General features: G+C 35.2%; 1 protein-coding gene across 5 annotated transcripts in view; it reads left to right on the top strand.

Moving 5' to 3' along the window:
* Positions 1-26,094, top strand: part of DIAPH3 (diaphanous related formin 3) — a 496,362-nt gene that overhangs the window by 251,298 nt on the left and 218,970 nt on the right. For all 5 annotated transcript variants that reach the window (XM_030813469.1, XM_012506844.2, XM_030813468.1 and 2 more), the window contains one exon: positions 3,239-3,340. In XM_030813469.1, coding sequence (XP_030669329.1) covers positions 3,239-3,340 — 102 coding nt within the window. The remainder of the gene's footprint in view (positions 1-3,238; positions 3,341-26,094) is intronic.

Genomic DNA, 26,094 nt, shown 5'->3' with positions numbered 1-26,094 from the left:
TTAAATATTTACAGAGTAGCTTTTAGCTTGATTACATGAATGTTTTAAATGAACACGTGGTTTTGTTATATAATAGAAAAGAGATGATTTGCTTTTTAAAATTCGTGTCCAAAGTACATTCAGCTCCATATATTTTGTAACGTATTTGTACTGTAACAATTCACCAAAAACTTATTTGCTTAAAATAATACAAATTTATTATCTTACATTCCTGTAAAACATAAGTCTGGTATTGGTCTTACTATGCTAACATCAAAGTATTGGAAGAATGGCCTGTGTTTCTTTTCGTAGGCTCTAGGGAAGAATCTGTTTGTATTTCCAGCTTTTCATGGTTGCTCATACTCTATGGCTTGTAGAACCATTCCTTCGTCTTCCAAGCCAGCAATCTTGTATTCCTCGATTCCTTTGTCTCATAGTCACATCTCCCTCCAGCTCTATTGTTTTTTTCTTCCACTTTTAATTACTTTTTGATTACATTGGGTACATCCAAATAATTCAGGATAACCATGCTAAGGTCAGCTGATAGCAACTTTAATTCCATCTATAACCTAAATTCCCTTTGCCATCTAACTTAATATTTTCATGGGTTTTGGGGATTAGTCATGTACATCTTTAGGAATGGATGTCATTATTGTGCCTATCATACTTTCTAAATATAAAACCAGCCTTGGGTATTTCTAAAATGTAAAAATTTATTTTGAACATATATAGGGTTTTAATATATTCATTAAAAAAAGAATTTCTTGCTATTTGAACTCTTAATTTTAAAAGTATATTCCTCATTTTAATGTGAAGAATTCCTATTTTGACCAGGGCATGGAAACTGAGCTTTATGTTGTAATAATCATGATTTTGGTTCTCTGTGTTCACTGTGATGGTTATACTTTGACATATTAAGTTACTTATTCATATATACGTCCAGGTCAGCAGTATGTCATTGTTTTGCCATTTTTCATGCCACTTTGCCACACCATTTTTTACCCATTTACCTTTGTTTGTCACATCAGTCATTTATTAATTCATTTTGCAAATACTTTATTTTATGCAACATGTCCAGGGCATTGTATTAGGCTCAATAATTTTTATTTTTTATTACTTTTGTTTCTTTTTGAGACAGAGTGAGACTCTGTCAACCAAGCTGGAGTGCAATGGTGCGATCTCGACTTACTGCAACCTCTGCCTCCCGGGTTCAAGCTATTCTTCTGCCTCAGCCACCTGAGTAGCTGGGATTTCAGGCGCCCGCCACCACGCCCAGCTAATTTTTGTATTTTTAGTAGAAATGGGGTTTCACCATGTTGGCCAGCTGGTCTTGAACTCTTGACCTCAAGTGATCTGCCCGCCTCGGCCTCTCAAAGTGCTGGATTACAGGCGTGAGCCACCGTGCCCAGCTGTATATTAGGCTCAATAAGAATTAGACTTGACCTTCTTGGAATTTATAATTTGACAAGGGAAATGACATTTACATACATAATTGTAAAGCAAGGTAAGCAAAGTTTTAAGATTGGTTTATACCTACAGAAGATGTTGAAGGAGTATGCTTTGTGAGTGTATGTGTTGAGGCAAGGGTATGTAAAGGTTGAATAGGTATAGATGTAGAATAGAGCAGAGGAGTTGCATGAAAAATGTAGTGAAGGGCAATTTTTTTGGCAGTAATAATACTGTGGGCTGTGAGGGAAGCTGGGCATGTGTGCATATGTGTGCAGAATTTAGCTGAACAGGAGCTTAAGATTTGCAAAGGGTATGGGTAATTTGTAAGGGGAGAGACAAAGGGAGGTTGGGACCATGCACTTAAAAATCACAATAGTATTTTTATGTTAGGATGTAAAATTAATGAAGTGAAAAAATTAAAAAATTCAGATGAAAGATGAAAATCTGATTATATATGAGATATTCAGGGGGATTTGATTGTCATCTAAAAGGATGCTAAAGAAATTCAGAGGCCTGAAATAATAAAATCTAACAATCCAGCTGTCAACTAGAATGGGTAAAAAGAAAATATAAATAACCATGTCTTTTGGTCTCAAGCAATTCCACTAAGAGAAATTTCTATTTATGTGGGGAAATCATATACTTTTATTTTTATTCAATTTGATAGTATTAATAGTGAATACTTTGTCTAGGGATGATCTTAAAATGCCGCTTTTTTTTTGTTTTGTTTTTGGCCAGTTAACCAAGTTTTTGTCCAAAGGTACACAGTGAGTCAATAACTTATTCTTTGATCTAATTGATTTTGATGTATAACATTCTCTAACGGTATTTTTAACTAATAACACCTTTGGGGAATTTCCCCCCATAAATATATATAGCATGATCTAGGCTTAATTATAGTTTGTATTCAACTTTGGGCTTGTACAGAATTTACTTATGCTGTAATTTGGAATTGTGAGCACCAACCACTCTTATTTTAATTTTAATATCAATGCACTAACTTCTTGTAACACTATTATAGTTGATTGTATTTTGATACAGAGGATCAATATAGACTTTGTCCAAGGGATTGTTTAATCATTTAAGTTCTATCAGGAAGACATAGTCTTGTGTATTTCTTTAATCTTTCTTCAAGTAGTTCTGTTGTTTAAGTGTGTGGCTTACTTAAGTTTCTAAAGGACCTCTACATGCCTTTTATCTGCAAGGTATATCAATCATCATGTGTCTTCAACACCTTTTAAAATTTTCTTTCACATCAGAAAAGTTACTTTGTTTTAGAGACATCTTCAGTTTTTATTATTAAAACTGTAATCCTATTGGTAAATCTTGCAAGCACTGCCATTAAAATTCCCTTGATTTCTATTCTGTCCCTTCCCATGCCTTTTTGTAGCAATATGATGATTTCTTTTATCCCCCTGAGTGAAGTGTTAAAATATGTTTGGCTTTGCCTGAAATTTCTGACATTTAATTCCTTAAAGCTGAAATGTAATGAATCACATTCATCCAGGTGAGAAAGCTGTTCCTTTGGTATAGGTTGAGTTCTCTTTCTCAATTATATAGCTAATCAAATAAACATTCAGTTTCAGTAGTGCTTGATTTGAATATATAATAACTCTGGGATAGAGAAATGGAAAATTGACTGTTTTCAAGATGCAGGGAATTTTGCTTAAGGCTTATTAGGAGGGAGGTTACCTAGAAATAAAACTGAAGATTAACTTCACTGGTTTTCTTTCAGTAGTTTTTAAATTATATTTTTAAAATTCAAGAAGTACATTTAGTGAAGATCTTTCCTTCTGGTTTTAATTTTTAGAACTTAATAAAGCATCTTCCTGATCAAGAGCAATTAAATTCGTTGTCTCAGTTCAAGAGTGAATATAACAACTTATGTGAACCTGAGCAGTTTGTTGTTGTGGTAAGTACCGAGTCTCAGAGAGGATTTTTATACTGTGCCAAACAAGAGAACCTGTCAACTGTTTTTATATCGTTAAATGTAAAAAAGCATGTGAGTAATCACATACATTTAATATCCATTTTACTTTTTTTAACTTAAGGATATTCATGTGAAATTATCTTGATTTAAAATATATATTGAAACTCTGGCATTAAGTGAAGTCCAAGGGGCTTTTGAAAAGTGTATGTATAATTTTTTTGGTCTCTATTTAATGTTAAAATGTAAAGTAAAAACTGTACTTCTTATGAATAGAGGTATATTTGTGATTTATTCTAGAGCTGTGTATTCCAACATATTGCAAGAGTAGCTTCGGTTTCTTGTTCTGATCACTTACTTGAATTCATCTCATAGTTTAGACTGAAATTATAAATATAGTATCTTTCTTGGCAATGAGGATGAAAAATGAATTCATTTTAGAAAATCTTTGAGGTACCTTGATAATCATCTTGCTTCAGCCTTTTATTTTACAGAAGCTGGGGCCTAAGAGGTGAAAAGAATTTCCAATAGCATATATTAGTTGTATTGCAACTTAAAATTTTAAGATTTTTATCAAGGTTTCTTTTCTGTGCTCTTTTCTCTTACCATTAAATTATTATTTTTAGGTTGGTTACACATTGTCATTATAACAATACTACAGTGTTGTTTCTCTAGTAAGATTGTTTATTTTTTCCCTTTGATCTTCAGTTATATTAATAATCTCCGGGGCCAGGATGGAATTTTGTTTGACAGAATTTTAAAAATTCCGGTTGATTTACTTAATAGCTGTGCCTGCACCTCATATTTGGTATGTTGTAGACATTTGCTTTTACATTCCTTCCTATCTCTTCACAAACGCATTCCACTCCTCGCTACCACCAAAGTTAAAAAAAAAAAAAAAACCTCCAAATAAACACAAAAGGAAAAAGCATGATTTTCCTTGTTCACAGTCTTATAATTTTTATTCTAAAACTTTTTTTTTGTTTGTTTTTTTAAATACTTGAGACAGAATTTTGCTCTGTCGCCCAGGCTGGAGTGCAAGTGGTGCAATCTCGACTCACCAAAACCTGCGCCTCCCAGGTTCAAGCGATTCTCCTGCCTCAGCCTCCTGAGTAGCTGGGATTACAGGTGGCCAACACTACACAGCTATTTTTTTGTATTTTTAGTAAAGACAGGGTTTCACCATGTTGGCCAGGCTGGTCTTGAACTCCTGACCTCAGGTGATCCGCCTGCCTCCGCCTCCCAAAGTTCTGGGATTACAGGTGTGAGCCACCCCACCCGGCCTATTCTAAAACTTTTAAATTTAATTGTCTTTAAGAAAACAAAAAAAGTTTTTACTTTTTAATCCAATTCTTCAGGGTATTCTCTTCCCTGCCTGCCCTTTTTCTGTCTCCTTTCTCTTTTCTGTATTTCCTTGCTTGCTTGCTTTTCTATTATCTGGTCAGTTTGTCTAGTTGATACTCTATTTGCCGTGTCTTCCATAAGAGAATAGGTGAATAAGGGAGAATTTGCATTACATTTTTAACCACGGACTATTTAGAGTGTTTGTTTTTACCTATGTTTTGACACTTGAATTAAAATAATATGTAAAATTACATTTTTGAAATATTTTCCACGTACATTAAATCTGATACCATGCAAGGTTATATGAAAATGTCTAACAAGTAGCTTTTTATGTTGCCTATCATTATAGTAAAGATTTAAAACTATTTCTGTGTTCTAGTGATTCAAGAAGACTGCTCAAATTTGCAGATATTTTCATTTTACTTAAAATAGCAAGTTATGCCTTGTTAAAAATTAAGAATTCACATCAAAGAGCTTTGATTTACAAAAAGTGTACTTTTAGGGATCAGCAGTTAAAACAAATGGATTCCCAGATACCAATGCTAGAGGTAATAGTTTTGATTTTAAGATGGTGATGGACCACTTCCCTTTCAGGACATGTCAACTCAAACTTAATCTGGAATGTACACATTCCATGCTGGGTCATACCTGAGTGCCAATGGAATATAATTTGGAAGGAATAATGCTGTTGAAAAACATCCTCTGTAGACAGTATGAATAATGCCTTAGTCATCTATTGATTATGACAATATACTCTTGAACAAATTGTTTTCAGTTCTGGTTTCTGTGGTACTAATATTTTAAAAGGTAATTGTATTAGTGGAAAAATCAGAATGAAAGTTGAGGAACAAAATGAAATATTTTTGTTTTTTTTTTGTCAAATAGTAATGTTCTTAGATTTTACCTTTTTCCATTTCTGTTTTTCACCATTTCCAATCTGGCTGCTACTACTTCTCAACTTCTGCTCTCCAAAAAGAAGTGGGAAACCTGCTTAAATTTCCAAACAATCCTTGATAATTAACCAAAAAAAAAAAAAAAACCGGACAAAGAGTGTTAGACAGTCTGGAATGTCTGAAATTTTCTGTACTCCTTTCTAGATTAAAAACTTTTGCTAACTTACTAAAGAATGATGTGTTTTCAGTTTATCAGCATTATCAATAATACAGTAATTTGATGATTTTAAGAAATTGGTTATAATTACCAAGTGTATTTCTTTAAGACTTCCATAATAATGTTTCATTTTTAAAGTAACAAACTTTTCGAAGTGTTTGTATCAAAAATGGGCAATTAACTTGAAGTGAATAAAACTCCAGATTTCTATAAGACATCCTTGCCTTAAAAACATGTTTACTTCTTGATTTAGCCTAGATTTAAAGTACATTAGAAATGTACTAATCATCTTTACCTGAAAAATCATCACACAGTTAGATATAAGAAAAAGTCAAGAGTTTGGGATAGCGTTAGTGCTTTCCCAGCTCCAAATAGGACCAGAGCTTGACTTTCATTTGTTTTTCACTGTAGAAAAATTAGCTCTTAACTCTTTCATCTTTAGGTTTCATAGACTGATGTTGTGATTTCTAGCATTTTCATTTGAACAAAAATTAGTTAAAATTTTATGGTTTTTACTTGCCACTAAGTTTAAGTTTTCTTTTATCCAATTATGTGAATTCATTAATTTGATTCATATTAATTACAAATTTTTCCAAAAGGTTGTGTTTTATTTAAACTGATACTCAAACTTGAGACAGTAGATTAAATTCAGTCAAGTTGCTTGCATTATATAATCAACTTTAGTTCTCCATAAGAATTAGTTAAAAAAACATAAGGTGTAGCTCCACCGGGACATTGATGTTTATGTTATTTTCTCTTTGATAGAAAGGCAGGGTGTAAAAGTAACACATCTAAAATATTAGTAACCAATGTCAATTAAGGTCAATTACGTGTATCAGAAATAGTTTGTATACTGGAAATGTCTTACTCTTTTTTTTTTTTTTGAGATGGAGTCTAGCTCTGTCACCAGGCTGGAGTACGGTGGCACGATCTCGGCTCACTGCAACCGCCTCCTGGGTTCAAGCGATTCTCCTGCCTCAGCTACCTTAGTAGCTGGAACTACAGGTGCACACCACCAAGCCCAGCCAATTTTTTGTATTTTTAGTAGACATGGGGTTTCACTATGTTGGCCAGGATGGTCTTGATCTCTTGACCTTGTGATCTGCCCACCTCGATCTCCCAAAGTGCTGGGATTACAGGTGTGAGCCACTGTGCCCGGCCATATGTCTTACTTTTATCATTGTATCACTTAGATACAGTTTTCCAGGGCTCTATATCCTGTAGAGTATGGTATACAAATTTACTATGGGAATTATGTCAATTTCTATTAAATTGTATATCCTTGAAACTTCTAACAACCATGTGATGTGCCTATTTTTTCACATTTTCTGTAATATAGACTTTCATGTTCATATTTATGTCTCTGTTGAAATTGGAAGCAAAATTATTTAATGTTGATATTACCTCTTTCTAATTAAGAGTCGTAAATGTATATGTAGTAGACGTGGATACTTTTTGTGGTACTCAGTTCTTCCTTGTTCATCTGTCACTTATATAGTAATTCAGAAACTTAAAAGTTACCTTCTTGAACTGATCTCCTTGTGGTTCTTGTCACTGGACATGCACTCATTTGGTCAGGATAGCTCTCAAGGTGTTCTAGAGCTGATTATCCATGAGTGGGGTAAAGTAGTGCTGGTAACGTGTGGTCGTAGGTTGGCTTGTACCTATTAGGATTGAAATCCAGTTATATGATTTCAAGGCCTTAGAGCTTAATTATATTATTGACTTTTTTTTTGTAGATGATCATATATTTGTATGTCATGTGTTTTCTAGGAGATTTTGCTATATGAAAAGTAACACATCAAAAATCCAATAAACTCTCATTTAATGCTAAAAGACTAAGGATCCTGGCCAAATGGTGTTTTAGAGGTGGTCTATCTCTGCATCTTTTTATAGTGGTTTGTAATGAGTAAGGCCATTTACATGCTGTTTTTGTTGGTTTAGGTTCTGGGCAGAGGACACTGAATACTGACTGATATGCTTAATTTGAAATATTCTTTTCCCTGGACAGTCCAGGACAAAATTTTCTTGTGGAGAAATTGGTTTATATTTGAGAGGCAATAGTCTCCTCTTTTACTCAGCTTAATTTTCTATCACTAGATTAACAAATGAAAATATACTTTGTCATTAATTGGAGTCATTGCTTGTGTCTCTTCTTGGATTCTTTCCATCCCTGTTTATCACCAACACCTTCTCGTCCATCTTTCCAAAATATTAGCTACTTACCAAAGGTTGATTCCGGTGGGGTAGAGCCTGACTTTAGTTGTATGACTGCATTTCTTGTATTTGTAGGCTTTCTTTGATCAATAAGCTATTAGGTAAAATCACTGTGTTCACAGTGGCATGGTTTAACTGTGAGAAATGATTTATGTAAATATTCAGTGGGATCAGAAGATTAGCTGAAGTTTGGAAAGAGGCCTAAAAATTTGCAATTGAAGCTTGGTGTACTACACTTTCTTTGATTAAAAATTCTAGATTTTTGAGTATTTGTCTCTACGTTATTTAATTCTGTTAAGCTTCCTGTTCTTCAAAGAAATCAAACATTTATAGGAAGATTGAATCGAACAAATGTCGTTTGTGTGCTGTATTTTGATCTACCACCATTTGGTGTCACTGTAGGGCAGGGCTTTTAAACTTTGTGCAGCTGAGGCCTTTTTAATGAAAAATGTAGGAAATTCATGCATATCTCCCTGCATTAAAAATCACTCGCTTTAAAATACATCATATATTCTTGTTGTAAAACATTCAAATAACATAAAAATATTGAATACAATGTAGATGTCCCCTGTATCCCACTACCTCTTTTCGTTCCATACAAATGATCATTTTTAACAATCTGTTGGACTTCTAATTCCATTTCTATGTATTTACCAGTGTATGCATGTTCATGTGAACATTTTAAAAAATCAATTGTTCTGAAACTTTTTGGCTGTGTCATATATTTTGAATATGTTTTTCATGTTGTACTGTTTTTAAATTATTGCATTTTATTTCATAGCCCATATTATGATTTTTCCTTTTAATCATTCTCTTAATGAAGGACACTTAGTTGTAGTTTCTCTCCTTGCCTCAGGTTTTTAAAAAAATAATTCTGTATTCATCTTTGTATATGTATTTGAAGGCAGTGCATTAGTATTGCACATTGTCTGGGTTTAAATTCTAGCTGTACCTCTTCCTAGCTATATGATCTTTGGAAGTTACTCATTTTTTTATACCTCCGTTTTCTTATTTATGAAGTAGGACTATATTAGTTTCCTGTTGCTGCTATAACAAATTACCACAAACTTGGTGGCTTAAAACAACACAAGTTTATGATCTTACAATTCTGGAGATCAATAGTCCAAAATGGTTCAGCTTGGGTGCATTCCTTCTGAGGGCTCTAGGGGAAAAATTTATTTCCTTGCTTTTTCCAGCTTTGAGAGCTGCTTGCATTCCTTGGCTCATGGTTCAGCATTGCTCTGACTTCTATTTTTGTCATCACAACCCCTTCTCTGACCCTCCTGCTTCCCTCTTATAAGGACCTTGTGATTATATTGGGCCTTCCTGGATAATCCAAGATAATCTTCCCCATCTCAAGATCCTTAATGACATCTGCAAAGTCCCTTTTGCTATGTAAGGCAACACATTCAAAAGTTTCGGGTATTAGGACATGGATATCTTTGAGGAACGGTTATTTTGCCTATAACAGGGACAATAATAGTGCCTACCTACATTGTATTGTTCTGAGTATTAAATAAATTGAGAGTGAAGAGGTGTAAATCGTCTCACAATCATAGTTAAGTCTTTGAATTGCTAAATTGAAAAGCCTTTTTAATCTTGCTAGTTACTGTCAAATTGTCCTTCCAGAAGGCATGTGAACTTACACTTTTTCTTTTTTTGAGGCAGAGTCTCGCTCTGTCGCCCAGGCTGGAGTGCAGTGGCACGATCTTGACTCACTGGAAGCTCTGCCTCCCGGGTTCACGCCATTCTCCTGCCTCAGCCTCCCGAGTAGCTGGGACTAGAAGCGCCCGCCACCACGCCCGGCTAAATTTTTTGTATTTTTAGTAGAGACAGGGTTTCACCATGTTAGCCAGGATGATCTCTATCTCCTGACCTCGTGATCTGCCCATCTCGGCCTCCCAAACTGCTGGGATTACAGGCATGAGCCACCGTGCCTGGCTAAACTTACACTTTTATGAATAATATAAGTGAGGATTCTTTTCCTTGCATAATCACTAATATTGTTTTTCTTTTTTAGTTGGTGACTTTTACTTTTTTACTTATTTCATATTTTTTTATTTACTTACTTTTTTACTTATTTCATATTTCCTGGTTATTAAGTGAATTTAGTATTTCCTGGTTATTAAATTTAATATTTCCTGGTTATTAAAAAAATTATTTACTTATTTACTTTTTTACTTATTTCATATTTCCTGGTTATTAAATGAGATTGAAGCAGTTATGTATTTATTGGTTGTTTATATTTTTTCTTAGAATTGCATATTAATATTGTTTATTTTCCTATTTTATTGCCTTATAGCTTGTAAGAGCTCCTTATATATTCTATAGCGCTACTCTTGTAAATATTTGCCGTTTTTCTCACTGTCTCTTGTCTTTTTATTTTTATTTATGACGTCTGCTGTATCTTGCATCTCTGAAGTTTGGTTTTAAAAGTGAATTAAAATAAAGAAGATCTGTATAACTCAATGATAGAGATGTGTTATTTTAGGGACACATTGGTCCTTTGTACATGATAGGTGCATGGAAAATAGCAGTTGGTTAATTCTTTAATTTGATTAAATAGAGGATCTTGTAAAGATGTAAAATGGAGAATGAAATGCCCCTAAATATGTTTCACTGACTCTAAATTCCTTCAGTTGCTCCCCGAGACTTTCACACTGACCCAAAATTCTTAGAATAGCATTAAAACTTTTAAAAAAAGTATCATTTAGGTAAACTGACACAATAAATGGCATATATTTAAAGTATAGCAGTTGATTAATTTTGACATATGAAAACATCCATGAAATGATTACAACAATCAAGATAATGAACATACCCATTACCCCTAAATGTTTCCTCAGGCTCATCTATAATCCCGTCCTTCCCACCCGGCATTACGTCTTTAAATGAAGCAGTTCCTACCATTCCCCTTCTACCTCCTATCTTACTTTTTTCTCTCCGCCTCATCATTGCTAGACAATTTGTTGAGCTCTAAAAGCATCATGCTCAAGCCTGTCAATATTCTGCCTTTCCCTTCTTTCCCCTTTGAGGAAGCCTCTTTGGGGAGCTTTCCCTAACACTTCATTCTATACAAAATTCTGTATCTTTCCTCTTTGTTACCATAGAACTCTGTGCATATCTCTAAATGGCTTGTATTATACTGGAATATAAGTGTTATTTTACAAGTCACAGTCTTCATTTATGCTCTGAACTTTTTGACAGGCTAGAGTGTATTGTGCTCATCTTTCTATTCCCAGCACATGGCACATCTACTGACACATAGTGCCACATAACATATACATATATGTTAAGTGAATGTATGAAATAAAGAAGAGATGAACAGAAAGGATGGAAAAAATATAGCAAGAACAATAAAATGAAAACAGTGTTTTTAAAAATCATGTTGAGTATTTTTGATTTTTTTGTTAAAAATGAATCTGTAGATGATTTCTCTATGAGTGAAAATGGGTTAATTCAAAAATAGACCAAGAAATCAATAACTTGGTGCATAATTCACACTTTTTTTTTTTTAAAGAATAGAACTTAAACCCTAAGTGATCTTGCCATTTAACTTGTAGGTTTGTCTAGTACAACATCTTAGATTGAACGTTTTCCTGATTTTTAACTCAGAAGGCCGTGTTGTTTTGAGTATGACTACTCATGGTACTCTATCCAATACTTGTTTTAGTACTTAGTGGTTTTATTTCATAAAAGATTTTGAGGAAATTGTGATTTGATATAAGAATCATGGCTTATTGAAACACTTGTAAAAAACATTGACCAAGATAGGTGAGAACCTGAAAGGATATCTCCACCAAACCAACATTTTCCCAGACTAAATATCTCCAGGTCTTTCTTGCATTCCTTAGGTGTTGAATATTTCAAAGCTTTGCAAATGTCCAGATACAAAATCAATCATGTTTCCCAGAGTTCAATCTCCTAACAAAAGACACACAGTTACTCTGATATAAATTTTTTCAAGAACCCATTTTGGTTTCTTGTAATTACTACTTCCTTTTCTCTTTAATAATTCATCTTTGATCTTGTCTGTCAATTACATAAGTTGTGTCAGTCTGAAATTGGCAGAATCTACTGTCTTCTCTTCCTGGAAAAGAGAAGTTCCATTCATCCACTGCTACTGCTTTGTCCAGTTGTCCAAGGTCCCTCAAGTTCCGTGGTGCTTTAGACGGTTATTTGGTAATCTTGTCTGGAAATCTTTCATTACACAGTGAGAACATTTGTTTGAAATAATAAACTATTATTTCATAACTATATTTCTAGTTATTTTAAATCTTAGATGTATGCATCTCTTAAGATAAGCATTCAGTCATTGTTTTTCTTGTCACTTTATTTTTACTTTTATTTTTTGGAGACAGTTTCACTTCATTGCCCAGGCTGAAGTGCAGTGGCACGATCTTGGCTCACTGCACCCTCTGCCTCCCCAGTTCATGCGATTCTCATGCCTCAGCCACCCGAGTAGCTAGGATTACAGGTGTGCGCCACCATGCTTGGCTAAATTTATTGAATTTTTAGTAGAGATGGGGTTTCACCACGTTGGCCAGGCTTGTCTTGAACTCCTGACCTCAAGGGATCTGCCTGCCTTGGCCTCCCAAAGTACTAGGACTATAAAGAAACACCTGACACTGGGTAATTTATAAAGAAAACAAGTTTAATTGGCTTACGGTTCTGCAAGCTGCACAGGAAGCATGGCAACATCAGCTTCTCGGAAAGCCTCAGGAAACTTATGATCATGGTGGAAGGTGTAGGGGAAACAGGCACGTCTTACATGGCCAGAGAAGGAGTAAGGTGGGAGGGGAGTGCAACACACTTTTAAACAGCTGGATCTCCTGAGAACTCTTATCACAAGAACAGCACCAAAGGGGGAAATCCACCCCCATGATCCAGTCACCTCCCACCAGGCCTCACCTCTAACATTGGGGATTACAATTTGACTTGAGATTTGGATGGGGGCTCAAATCCAAACCATATCAACCATACACAGTTTTTCTTTACATGTTCAACAGTCAAAATAATGTGTTATCGATTCATTGATTTAACCAAATATACTGACATTCATGGAAAATTAGAGGCTTTTTAATGGTGAAACTTAACATTGCTTTTACTGCTGATAGGCTGGGTATACATAAGAACTTTGTACGTTTTTATTTGCACTCTCATTAGATGATTCGGGTGGCTGAGGCATGAGAATTGCATGAACTGGGGAGGCAGAGGGTGCAGTGAGCCAAGATCGTGCCACTGCACTTCAGCCTGGGGAATGCCTCCTGGTAGCAACTATTCCAGTAGTGTATGTTTCAGTCTTAGGATGTTTCAGGGACTTGGATTTTGTTGGAGAAACTTAGACTTCGAGTTTGTATTGGTAGACTGTACCATTGTCTGATAAATTTTCTTAGAATACTTTGTCTCCTTGATTCAGCAATAATTTATTCATTTTCTGACAGATATTTATTGAACACCTACTGTGTGCTAAGTATTGCTGCAGACTCTGAGTTAAATGTGATGATCCTTCTCTTAGTCCCTATTTGTCATATATTTTCATTGGGGATGGTAACAATATATGCATAAATAATAATGTAATATCAGATAGTAGTGAATGCTCTGCAGGAAGTGGTAGGATGAGTGTGTTTGTGTGTGCAATTTGTGTGGTTAGGAAGGACTTTCTGAAGAGGTAAGAGTTGAGCAGAAGCCTGAGTGACTTTAGTTAGAGGTGTGGATATCTCAAGGAAGCATGTTATAGACAGAAGAGACCACAAACAGCAAGGCCTTGAGGGGTAAGTGAGTTTGGCCATGTGAGGCCAGTGGCTGTGGCAGAGTGAAGGTGGGAGATGGTGTAAAGAGGCCACTAGAGCCTTGATCATGCGTGGCCTTGCAGCCATAGTGTGACAATTATGGATTTTATTTTAAGAAAGCTGTTAGTGAGTTATTAACAAAGGGGTGAAATGATCAGACTGATGCCGTAGAAGTGTTATGCTGGCAGCTATGTAGAGAAACAGATAGTATGGTGAGGTGAGGAATATAATTAAAGCCAGTGACTGGTTAACAAGCTATTTCAATTATCTTATTATTAATGTGTGAATTAGTGGTAGCTTGACAGGCTTAGCAGCATTGTCATTGGTGAAAAGTAGATTCTAGATGATTTTGAAAATAGTGAAGTAGAGTTTCTGACAGATTGGATTTGGGGTATAGGAGGAATCATGAATAACTCCAGGTTCTTAGGCTGTAAAATTAGATAAGAGTTCCCATTTATAGAGATGAGGGAAAGTCTGCAAGAGAAGCAGATTATGGAAGGGAAGATAACTAAGTGTCTGTTGACCTCTAAGTGGACATATGAAGCATGCATTTGGGGGTATAAGCTAGGAGTTCAGGGATGGAGGTATAAATTTGGAAGCCAGTAGCATACAGGTCACATACAAAGCTATAGGAGTGGATGAGATCACTGAGGGAGTGAATTAGAAATGTAACACAAGAGGCAGTGAAGGGCAAGGTGAAATATGCAAACCTTACTGTTTTTCTCCGTCTTCTCCCTGGAGAGGGGCACATCATCAGCAAGGTTTTGTTTGTTTTTGCTGCTGGTTATCACCTCTCAAAGGACAATTGCAATCCCTTACCTAGGGAATTGTACAAGGTGATTTTATAATATAACACTATTGCAGTTTGTTTCAAAACCTAACCATGAGTTAGGGTGAGAGGGATATTTGGCATTTGTAGGGTATATAATCCATCAGGGACATTTAGAAAGAAGCTAGTGGTCATGACAATGTGTGTCTGTGCAGTGAAAGAAAAAAAACTTTTTGCCTCCAGACCTTGCTCTCATATGGAAGAAAATGGAATAATCTCTAATACATCATGATAATAAATATATAGTTCCTATATTATGAACTAAGATAAAGTTAAAATGCCAGAAGTGTGCAGGCATATTCCTTGATAAAATAACTCTCATTTAATCAAGGGATTGAGTTCATTTAGTTCAAATCTCCATCAAAATAGTAATATCAAATCCTGCCATTACAGGGAAAAAATCACTCACATGCTACCAATTGTGTTCTCTGTAGAGTGGGAGGATAAGTGGAATTGAGCTCTGAATGAATTCTCTTATGAGCTTTTGTTACTCTTGTTCCCTTGAAATTAGTAGAATGTCAGCTATATTAAATAACTCTGCAATTCTTTAATTTATTAGAACTAATAAAAACACAGCATGATCAGAATAATATGCTATTTCCTTGAGCTGCTAATACTTGTTTCTCAAAAAGTTTGAAATTTCAACTGTGACTTATATTGATCTCTCTTCTTTTTAATTGATGGCAAAAGGTACAAAATTTTGCTTGTGTTTTATATCACATGCATGTAAAATTTGTGAAAGAATTTGATATAGCATCTCAAGTTATATTTAACACAGTCTATTCTTAACACAACAGCCAACGACTTCAGTCACATAATGTTCTGTTTTACCTATAACCCTACAATGACTTCCCACCTCAGAGGAAAGTCCAGAATTCTTGTAGTAGTCTACAAGGCTCTACATAATTTGTCCCTGCCTTGGTATTTCTTACCTCATCTTCTACCATTCCCCCTGGCTAAGGCAACTTTAATCATATGGCTTCTATACTGTTTCCTAAACATGCCAATCACATTCTTGAGAATTTCTCACTTGTACCTTGCCTTGTCCAGTTATTCAAATGGCTTGTTCTCTCATTTCTTTCTGGTCTTTTTTCATAGGTCCTTTGTGGAAGTCTTCTCAATGCACCTTCTTTGAAATTGCATAATCAGTTGCTCAAAATACTTCTTTTCCTCTTGTATTAGTCAGGGTTCTCTAGAGGCACAGGAGTAATAGGATAGATGTATATATGAAAGGGAGTTTATTAAGCAGTTTTGACTCACAGGATCACAAGATGAAGTCCCACAATAGGCTATCTGCAAGCTGAGGAGTAAGGAAGCCAGTGGGAGTCCCAAAGCCTCGAAAGTAGGGAAGCTGGCACTGCAGCCTTTAGTCTGTGACCGAAGCCCAAGAGCCTCTGGCAAACCTCTGGTGCAGTCCAAGAGTCCAAAAGCTGAAGAACTTGGAGTCTGATGTTTGAGGGCAGGAAGCATCCAGCATGGGAGAAAGATGGAGGCCAGAAGACTTACTCAGTCTAGTCCTTCCATGTTCCTCTGCCTACTTTTATCCTAGCCATGCTAGCAGCTGATTAGATTGTGCCCACCTAGATTGAGAGTGGGTCTGCCTCTCCTAGTCCACCTACTCAAATGTTAATCTTCTCCTTTGGCAACACCCTTAAGACATACCCAGGAACAATACTTTGCATCCTTCAATCCAAACAAGTTGACACTCAATATTAACCATTACACCTCTTTACTGCATTATTTTTCTCGCTAGTACTCATCGGCTTCTCATTTACTGTATTATGCTCTGTCCACTAACCTAGTTAGCCTGCCATAAGTATCTGTGGTGGCAGGAATCATTCTCTCAGGTATTCACTGGTGAATTCCTAACGCCTCAAACAATATATGGTATTATACAATAAATATTGGTGAATGAATAAGTAAATTTCCCTCAGATGCTTTATTTATTTTAAATATGAAAAACTAAAATCATTTAGCTCTTGGCTTATTGAGGCTTGCCTGGCAATATGTTCTTAGTATTGAGACTTGGATCTGGGTTAAAACAACTTTGTCTAAGTATTTCAGAAACCTTCAACTGTCCTTCCTTGTGTTTCTAATCTGATTGTGAAGACCTGGGTTTGAATTCTGAATTTACCACATCTAGTTATGAAACTCTGTATGAGTTTCTTACTATCTTTCAATTTCATTTCCTTTATTTATAAAATATATGTGAATACAGAACCTGCCTCACAGAGTTGTGGTGAGATTAGGAGAGCATGCATGTGTATAGTGTATAGTGGATAGCAAATGCCTAATTATGTTAGCTGCTGTTATCATCATTCTCTTTTTTTTTTCTTTTTTCTTTTTTTTTTTTTTGAGGCGGAGTCTCACTCTGTCACCCAGGCTGGAGTGCAGTGGTGCAATCTCAGCTCACTGCAGCCTCTGCCTCCCCAGGTTCAAATGATTCTCCTGCCTCAGCCTCCCGAGTAACTAGGATTACAGGCGTGTGCCACCATGCCTGGCTAATTTTTTTCTATTTTTAGTAGAGATGGAGTTTCAACATGTTGGCCAGGCTGGTCTCGAACTCCTGACTTCAAGTGATCTACCTGCCTTGGCCTCCCAAAGTGCTGGAATTACAGGTGTGAGCCACCACGCCCAGCCTTCATTCTCTTATTTTTGTTTTGCACTTTTTCTTCTCATCTATTGTGATCCAGTTCAGCACACACTTTCTTTTTTTTTCTTATTCTTTTTTTGTTTTTTTGAGACGGAGTCTTACCCTGTTGCCCAGGCTGGAGTGCAATGGTGTGATCTTGATTCACTGTAACCTGCCCCGCCGGGTTCAAACGATTCTCTTGCCTCAGCCTCATGAGTAGCTGCAATTACAGGCACACACCACCATGCCCAGCTAATTTTTGTATTTTTAGTAGAGACGGGATTTCACCATGTTGGCCAGGCTGGTCTCGAATTCCTGACCTTGTGATCCGCCCCCCTTGGCCTCCCAAAGTGCTGGGATTACAGGCGTGAGCCACTGTGCCCGGCCAGCACCCACTTTCTTTAAGATCTGTATAATACTTTACAGTAAGAGTTTTCTACTATTCTTTAGCATGTTTTATGTATATGCTTTTGTTCCCATCACTGTCATAGAGTTATTCTCTTTGTGATGTAGACAACCTCATAATTCCAGATTCAGCTTAGGTCCTTTCATTTCTCATTTTGTGTGGTCTTGACCTCTGGTCAGCATTTCACCCTGTTAATTATATCTACTTTTTGTTCTCTTTCCTGGCTCCCTTGTGCTTCTAATGTCTGACTCCTCCCTGACTCTTTTCCCATATCTTCTAACACTTGAATAAGAATCTTACTCAGATGCTGTCCTCTACTCTCTCTTCTTTTGATACCCTCTTCTTTCTCAATGATTTTATGAAACACATATAATTTTTTTTAATAACTCTTTTTCAGCAATTTTTACCTTCCAGACTTTCTGTACCTTGGCTTTCAAGTAGACACAATTGATTGCAGTGAAAAGTAGCAAAGCGGATGCCATATAGGGGTTGACATAAAGGTAGATACTAACTGATGAGCATTTCAGTGTGATCAATTATTGTAACTTCCAGATCTCATATTGAGACACAGTGCTGGGTTATTTATTTTCTTTTCAACAGAATGGGTTTCAAGAGTATAATCTAAATTACTAAAAAAGTAATTAGAATAAGCTTCTCTTCTGATATTAGTTGCACATGTTGGAGCTAGAAATATGAGCCTTTAAAAGCTTTCTACCTCTAACTCTCTGACTAGGTATCCCGGATTTCTCGGAATCCCCTGAAATTAAAATCAACGAGTTGTGTTTAATAACAACCTAATAGTTGTTACGAAAGTATATTCAAGGACCGCCCCCCCCCGCCCCCACCCCCACCCCCGCCTCTCCCACCAAAAATACTGCAGTTCATGTAACTATCTGAGATATTATAAAACATCAGGTCAGCCTTCTGTTTGTAAATCATATAATGCTTTAGGATACCTAGAGGAGATTAAAATCTTACTCTGCATTCCTTTAGTCTTATTAACTTTTAAAATATGGTATCTGTGACTTGTGATACTCAAAAGATGATGGTTTGGATAAAGGGAGTGGGGATAGAGGTCAATTTTGGAGTTTCAGGTTAATGGCATAATATCGCATCAAATGAGCCACTATAGAGCAGACAAGTAATTACACAGCAGTTATATGAAGTTTATTTAGTGATTTACAGTTCACAAAGTATGTTTATATACACATATATGATATATTCTTTATAATAGCTCCTCAGGGTTACAAGAACAGAAACTCATATAGAATAGACTGCTTAACCAAGACCTCCTCCACGTGCCATAAGCAAAAGAGAAAGATTGAAACTGAGGATTTCTGAACTTACATTTCCATATTTCATTTTGTTTCCACCACACTGTGTTGTTTTTAGGCACAGAGTTCTTGATATATTGGCAAAGAATTAGATGCACACAGGAGGTGGGAAAAAGGTAAATGAATGCAAAGGGAAAGGTTTTTAAAAGTAGAGTTTAACTTGTGTTTTTGTTTAGGATCAATCTTGTCCCTATTTTCTGTCTTTAGAAATAAAAGACCCAAATGGGAGAGGATTCCCCTGTCCATCCTTAAAGAGCCCAGTGAATATGTATACTTCTAGAATGTCAACCATCTCATCTGGCTCATTATTCTTGTGGCCTGACCACTGACTTCTCTTGAGTAGGCCTTTCTCCATTTTCTGTCCTCAGCTTAACAGGGAAACTGGCAATCTGAGGCCAAGCACTTGAAAATTTCTCTGAGATACTCAGAATCAACTTTTAAAAGTTTTATTTAACTTCATTCACGTTGTGGCTCCTGAGACAAAGGGTGGTAGTGTTTTGGCCCCATATGTATTTGGTTAATTACAGTCTTTGTCTGAGTTGATTTTCCTTCCCTTTTTCGCTTTTCTTATATTTTTATTTTGTATTAAATTATATGCATCATTAAACATCCTTGTCTTCCATACCAGACTTGGCTCTTTTCACAAGATGAATGTGTTTTGTTTTTGTTTCTTTTTTTCCTTTAACACTGGATCAAGTTTCCTATCCTGCAAGTCTGCTATGTTCCATTACTGTTATTTTTCTTTTTTTTCCAAGGATGCCAATTTTATATCCAAGTCTAGATATTACAGTTATTTAGAAGAGCAGATACTGAATAGCCAAAGTGATTTTTTCCCGTTTAGTGAAACACTAGCACTAACTTATATGCCACCAGCATCACCACTACCAAATCATTTGATTTACTATATTTGTCCAAATTCCTTCTGCAAGGAAAATCTAGGAATTTGTTAAAATTGTTATATGTTACGAAATTCCTTTTTTTGTGTTTATACTGTCCCACGTACAGTATATTGACTTACATTTATGCATTAAATAGTCAAAACTTAGTAATATAAATTTTAATTTGTTTAAGGGTTCTCAATTTGTGGCTTTATGCTGAAACTGTCATTAGGTCAGTTTTTATTCTGTCAATATTTTGTTCCTTGTAGCATTATGTGTCATCTTCTTATAGTAAGCTATGTGGCATTACTGAAGTTTTATGTCTTGGACAAATGGAGTCTTTCTACCCTATTTTATCAATGTTTCCTTTTTAAGTAGCTCCCCTTGGAATCGCTAGCCACAGTAAAGTGCCTAAATCATTCTGATCAGTTGAATGCTAGTATGTTCTGAAAAGATTTAAGGTTCCAGCAGCTTTATATTATTATAAGTTTCCTTGACACTGTATTTGTTTTTCCTAAGTTCTGACCCAGAATTTCCAAAAACATTTTATATTTTTAATGTAATTAAGAGAAAACTTGTTCAATTAGCTTCGTGACAATCTTTTTCTTTACTGCTCAATTGTCTGTTCTCATTCTATTACTTTATGTGCTTTTGGGAGGGGCGGGGGGGACTTCTTTTCTTTTCTTCTCTTGTTTTTTTTTTTCTCCTGGGAAGGACTATGTCTGCTGTGGTCTTAGCTCCTTCTTACTGAATTCTTATTACCACTTCCTTTGGAACTATCCATGATTTTGACTGCTGGCCTCACTAATGATCTCTCTTAGCAGTTAGAGACCATTGTTTCCTCAACCTGTACTTCCTAAAATGCAGGTTTCTGCCTATTTTTTTATGCCCACAAGTCTTAATTATAGCCTCATCCTTTATTATGTCCATTACCTGAATGCCACCTGATGTCCCATCTTCAGTAGGTTTTCCTTTGTCTTCCCACATTTTAGTATCTCCCATTCTGCTTAAATTGCAGATCACAGACCTGGCCCTTCTGATATCCTCAGACAATAACAACGGGCATACTTTATTACTGAAGGGCAGAGGAGTTGCCTGAAAAAAAATGTATCACAGTGATTTGATCTGAATGCTCCCAAAATGCACCCACCAAATCAATGGCTTGAAATAAAGCATAACCCAAATACCAGATGAATTATTGAAAGGCCACCAATTTATTTTTAGAAGTCCCTGAATGAATTTTACTTGTCCCAACGTAGCAACAAAGAATAAAAACTGCATTCAATCAATACTAAGAAACACAGCAAGCTGTCATTCTTAATGGTTTATGTTTGGAATATAGAGAAATACTTTTGTCATTAATATTCTGGCATCAGCGAAAAACAAGAATTTGTAAAATCGCATAGATTAAACTTAAGGCAAGGAATTAGTCATTTAAGAGTATGTGGGCAGAGTTATTGTTCGAAATATGAGCTGGTTAGCAAATATCATAGAAAAAGGTTATTTTGTTCATTATTTTTGAATAAACTAATCTGCAACATAGAGAGCTTTTCCTGTGTCATACTGTCTGCATCTCTACCCCTGACCCTGCCTCCCTAAAAGACCACCAAAAACTTTAATGTCTACTGGTGATGTCCACTTTTAGAGATAGATATAAAACCATTAGCTGGCTGGAATTGCGTTCAGGGATCTGAGTGAGTTGTGTTTTGTTTGGATCCTACCTCCCCAGCTCCAGCTTTCCCTTTTACTCTGTGACTAACTGACCTTTACCTGGTCCACTGATCAATCTTGAACATGTAGTTAATTAACCACTTGCAAGTTCAGAGGATTTAGCCAAGTGACTCTAGAATGTAAGTATCACGTTTATAGTATTTTAATGAATTCTCATAATCCCTCTTTTGTTAAATAAAATTCTGAAAGTATGGCAGGGGTTGCCATGCTTATAATGTGTTTGTTTCATAAATGTTAATGAAATGACAGTGGAAAGCCAAATTTAAAGTCGAATAAAATATGGTTATTAATCTTAGAACAATATTGTTGAGAAAAGATGTAATGTTAGAGATGCTGATGCTATGGCGGTTCATCATACCATATGTATTTTTGTATTTGCCATTTGTTATGTACTGTGTTTCAGGACCTGTGCTTCATATTTTGAATATACTATTTTCACATAGCAGCTACTGACTCTTGTTATAAAATTAAATGAGATTTTATGTCATTCACAAACTTCAAATACTCTAATGGTTTCTGAAACTTACTTTGTGTTATCTTAAAATAGTCACTTCAGCTTTATTTTGATTAGTGATTGCATGCTATGCCTTTTTCTATCCTTTAACTTTTAACCTACAGTTTTTATAGGCAGTCTGTTGAGTTTTGCTTTTTAATCCAATCTGACCATTTCTGCCTTTTAATTGAAGTGTTTAGACCATTTTGATTTAATCTGGTTATTCATATGGCAGGGCTTAAATCTAGCATCTTACTATTTATTTATCTCATCTATTCTTTGCTACGCTTTTTCTACCTTCCTTTGGATTGAGTATTTTTAATGAGTCTATGTTATCTTTTTTGACTTATTCACTCTTATTCTTTGTTTTGCTATGTTATTGGTGCTTTAGGACTTAGAGTATTTCTTTTTGAAAGAAATTTTAAGTCTTTTTATTTTTTAAAAAAAGTCTTTTATATATACTTACCTATATACCATTTCCAGTATTATTCACATCATTGTATAAATCTAGACGTCTATCTGAAATCACTTCCTTTCTTCCTGAAGAAATGCTTTTAACATTTCTTTTAGTGCCAATGAATTCTTTCAGTTTTTTCTTTGACCCTTCTAATGGTTTCCAGTTTCATGATAATTTATAAGATAATGTAGTCTCTGTTTCTTTAATCCCAACTTTTGCTACCCTTGTCCTTTTCCACTGTTTGAGCTATATACATTTTCTTGTTCTCATTTTAGGTTTTTTTCTTGCTGTTTCCTCTTGGGCCCAAATGCCACTTCCTTATAGAAGTTTTCATTATAATGATGCTGCCCCCATCATTCTCTATCTATGTTACCCTATTTTTCATTTATTTATGGCATTTATTTTTGTTTAAAATGATCTGATTTGTTTGTTGTTTTTCTATCTCTTTTTCACCCCTTCTCCCTCTGCTTGCTTATGGTATATTCCATGTGCACCAGGTTCTTGTTTTGTTGTTGTTGTTGCTTGTTTGTTTGTTTGTTTAATATGAATCTTCAGGTCCTAAATCAGTGTTTGACACATAAATAAGGTTCAATAAATATTTGATACACAATGAATGAGTAAAGTTAAATCTCATTTTCATATAACTCCAGAAATAGGCATTACCATTACATAGATGAGGCAACTTTTTGACCTGTTTACTCAACCAGTAACTATTACAGCTCAGCTATGAACCATGCTTTTTTGACACTAAGGCCATACTTCATTTCGTATGGTGGCAATCACTCTTGTGTTTCTGTTTGCTGTAGGTACCTACTGTACTTAAAGTTGCTTTTAGCAGTGGTTTCTCTGTTTCAATACTTCTGCAATTTATTTTTAATAGCTGAAGATTAACTTCGAGGTAAAAAATTACCTAGAATATTTAAGCATCAATTACCTTGAATTGATGGCTAATTCAAAGTACGTTTTTGGAAATTTTCTTAGTTTCTGCTTTTTCTAATTTGGGATTTAAAATCTAAAATCCCCACTGCCCCACTAAATTCCTGCTAAAAAGTGGGGGCATTTTATTTTATCATAGAATTGTGGATTGTTTTTATTTTTCTGATGATAATTTTTGGGTTTTTTTGGTATGGAAACATGATGCTTTCTAGTTAGACCATCTATGTAGCGTCCAAATTTTATGACACAATCTGCTTAATTTCTTTCATTTGGAAAAACAAAACAAAACATCTTTATAGTCACATACTAATTACTAGCCATGCATCATTCATTTGAAATACAGCCTAAAGCATTTTGTAGTTATAAGCAAAAAGGTCTCTTATGATTTATCACTTTGCAAACCACATTGTTTTAAGGTTGCTTTTAGATCTGACTTTAATCTAGTGCCTAGGAATCATTTTCCTGTACTCTTCAAATCTCATTATGAGGTTTGAGATTTGCTTTACCTATACTCTTGTAAGACTATTTTGGAAACATCATGGAAAAGAGGAGGCTGGACTTATGGAACTAAATCACTGAAGTTAGGCAATTGTGTTGCAGTTGTGGCTTAAAGTGAAATTATTGTAGATATATTCGGGTTCATTTGCATTTTTATGTCATGCTCTTGAAGGTACTGTTGTTTCTGAAAGGGTCCATAAAGTTCAGTTTTAATAAAGTTGAGTAGATTCTGTATTTTTCTAGTTAGTGTGCTATCTCTGTTGATACAAATGTGAAAATTTGGTGAAAATAGGTTATATATATACTATTTACATAGCCTCAAAACGGCTCCTCATAAACTATTAATTATAAAGGAAAGAAATAGTAATTTAACATTGGAAAAACTTGTGGAGAGCATCTTATACATACATACGTACATATATGTATATATGTGGAGAGGAGGAGAGAGAGAGAATATGATAAATTAAGTGGAGCAATATGTGGACAGCATGTTTAATTTGGGTACAGGATTTTTTTTTTTGTATTTTAAAAGCGGAAATTATAGTAAAAAGTCGTAAAAATTATGTTGACATCAACATCAGAAAACTTAAAAAATGCTTAGGAATACATATAACAAAACATATATAAACTGCTAACAATGATAAAACTGGACAAAATATCCAAGTCAGCTGTTTTCAGACAGTGAACAACCAGTAGAGAAAAGCTGTAGTTCTTGAGAGAACAGAAACTTACAAGTTTCATGAATACTCAGCCTTTGGCTTGGTGACAGTTTTCCAGTTAAATCACAGAGATTTGAGTTCTAGCAGAGAATATAGTTCTCTGAGCTGAGGAGGCAAAGATTAGAATTTATGGCAGTGAAACAGCTGGTATCTACAAGGCAGAGCACTAATGGGGAAGGAATTGTGCAGAAAGGAACTCCAGTAGTCCACGTGGGTATCTCCCTTGTGTCTGTGCCTGGGAGCTGGAGGGTTCATACACTGAGCAAGACTAGCCAGATAGCAGCTGCTACAGGGTGAGAGTGGAACAGAGATACTAGAGGTTCAACTTTGGACTTCTGGCTCTGCCAAATTAGAGATCATCTTAACATTTCATTAGCATATTTGTCATTCAATCAAATAAGGAAAAGCTGGTGCTTTAGGAAGTAGGGCCACACCCTAAAGACCTACTCTAGACCCACCCTAATAAAACCTATAGCACGTCTTGACGAACTCCCCAGGGAAAACAGTTTGGAGATTGAGTTTCACTAAGTTAGAGGGTCTAAGAAAACAAATCTTACTTTCCACAGAGCTACACTAACAAAGTTTATAGTGAACTGTACAACTTAAGATGATCACCCAGTGATTGATTTGACTGCTAAAATAAGAACAAATAGTTTTCAATGAGATATTACAGAACTGAGAGTGGTTATATATAAGTAAGTATTCGATATTGAATGCAATATTGAATTCAAAATTAAATAATGATAAAATGGGATGTATTGTCAAGAAAAAAAGAAGTCCAAAATGGCCCAGGTTTTGGATTTCACTTGCAAAGACAAAATATGGATACTATAAATATGTTCAAAGAACTAAAGCAAATGATCTTCAAAGAATTAAAGAAAAACATGGTCATAATTAAGGAATATCTGCAGGGAAATGAAAACTATAAAAAAATTGCTATATAGAAATTATTGAAAAGTTCAATAACTAAATTAAAAATTTTAGTATGTGGGTTTAATAGTGTATTGGAGATGGCAGAGGAGTCAGTGAAATTCCAAGGCAGTTTTATAGTGATTATTTTCTCTTAGTTATGTAGGAAGGAAGACTGAATAAAGTAATAAACAACAGGTATTATTGGGTAGGTATCATTCAGTCTAAAATACCTGTAACTGGAGTCCCCAAAGGATAAGAGAGTAAGATTGTGGGTGACAAAATATTTGAAGAAATAATGGACAAAAAAGTCTCATTCAGTGAAAAACATAAACTTAGGGTTTAAGAGGCTCAGCAGATCCCAACCAGGATAAATATAAAGAGAAAAAGATATCATGGCACAGCCTAGTAAAACTGCTGAAAACCAAAGAAAAAGAGAAAATGACAAAAGTAT

Source organism: Nomascus leucogenys, chromosome 5 (genome assembly GCF_006542625.1).
Source record: "Nomascus leucogenys isolate Asia chromosome 5, Asia_NLE_v1, whole genome shotgun sequence".
Lineage (NCBI taxonomy): Eukaryota > Metazoa > Chordata > Mammalia > Primates > Hylobatidae > Nomascus > Nomascus leucogenys.
Note: the sequence above shows the minus strand (reverse complement) of the source record. Positions and strands in the feature narration are given on the sequence as shown.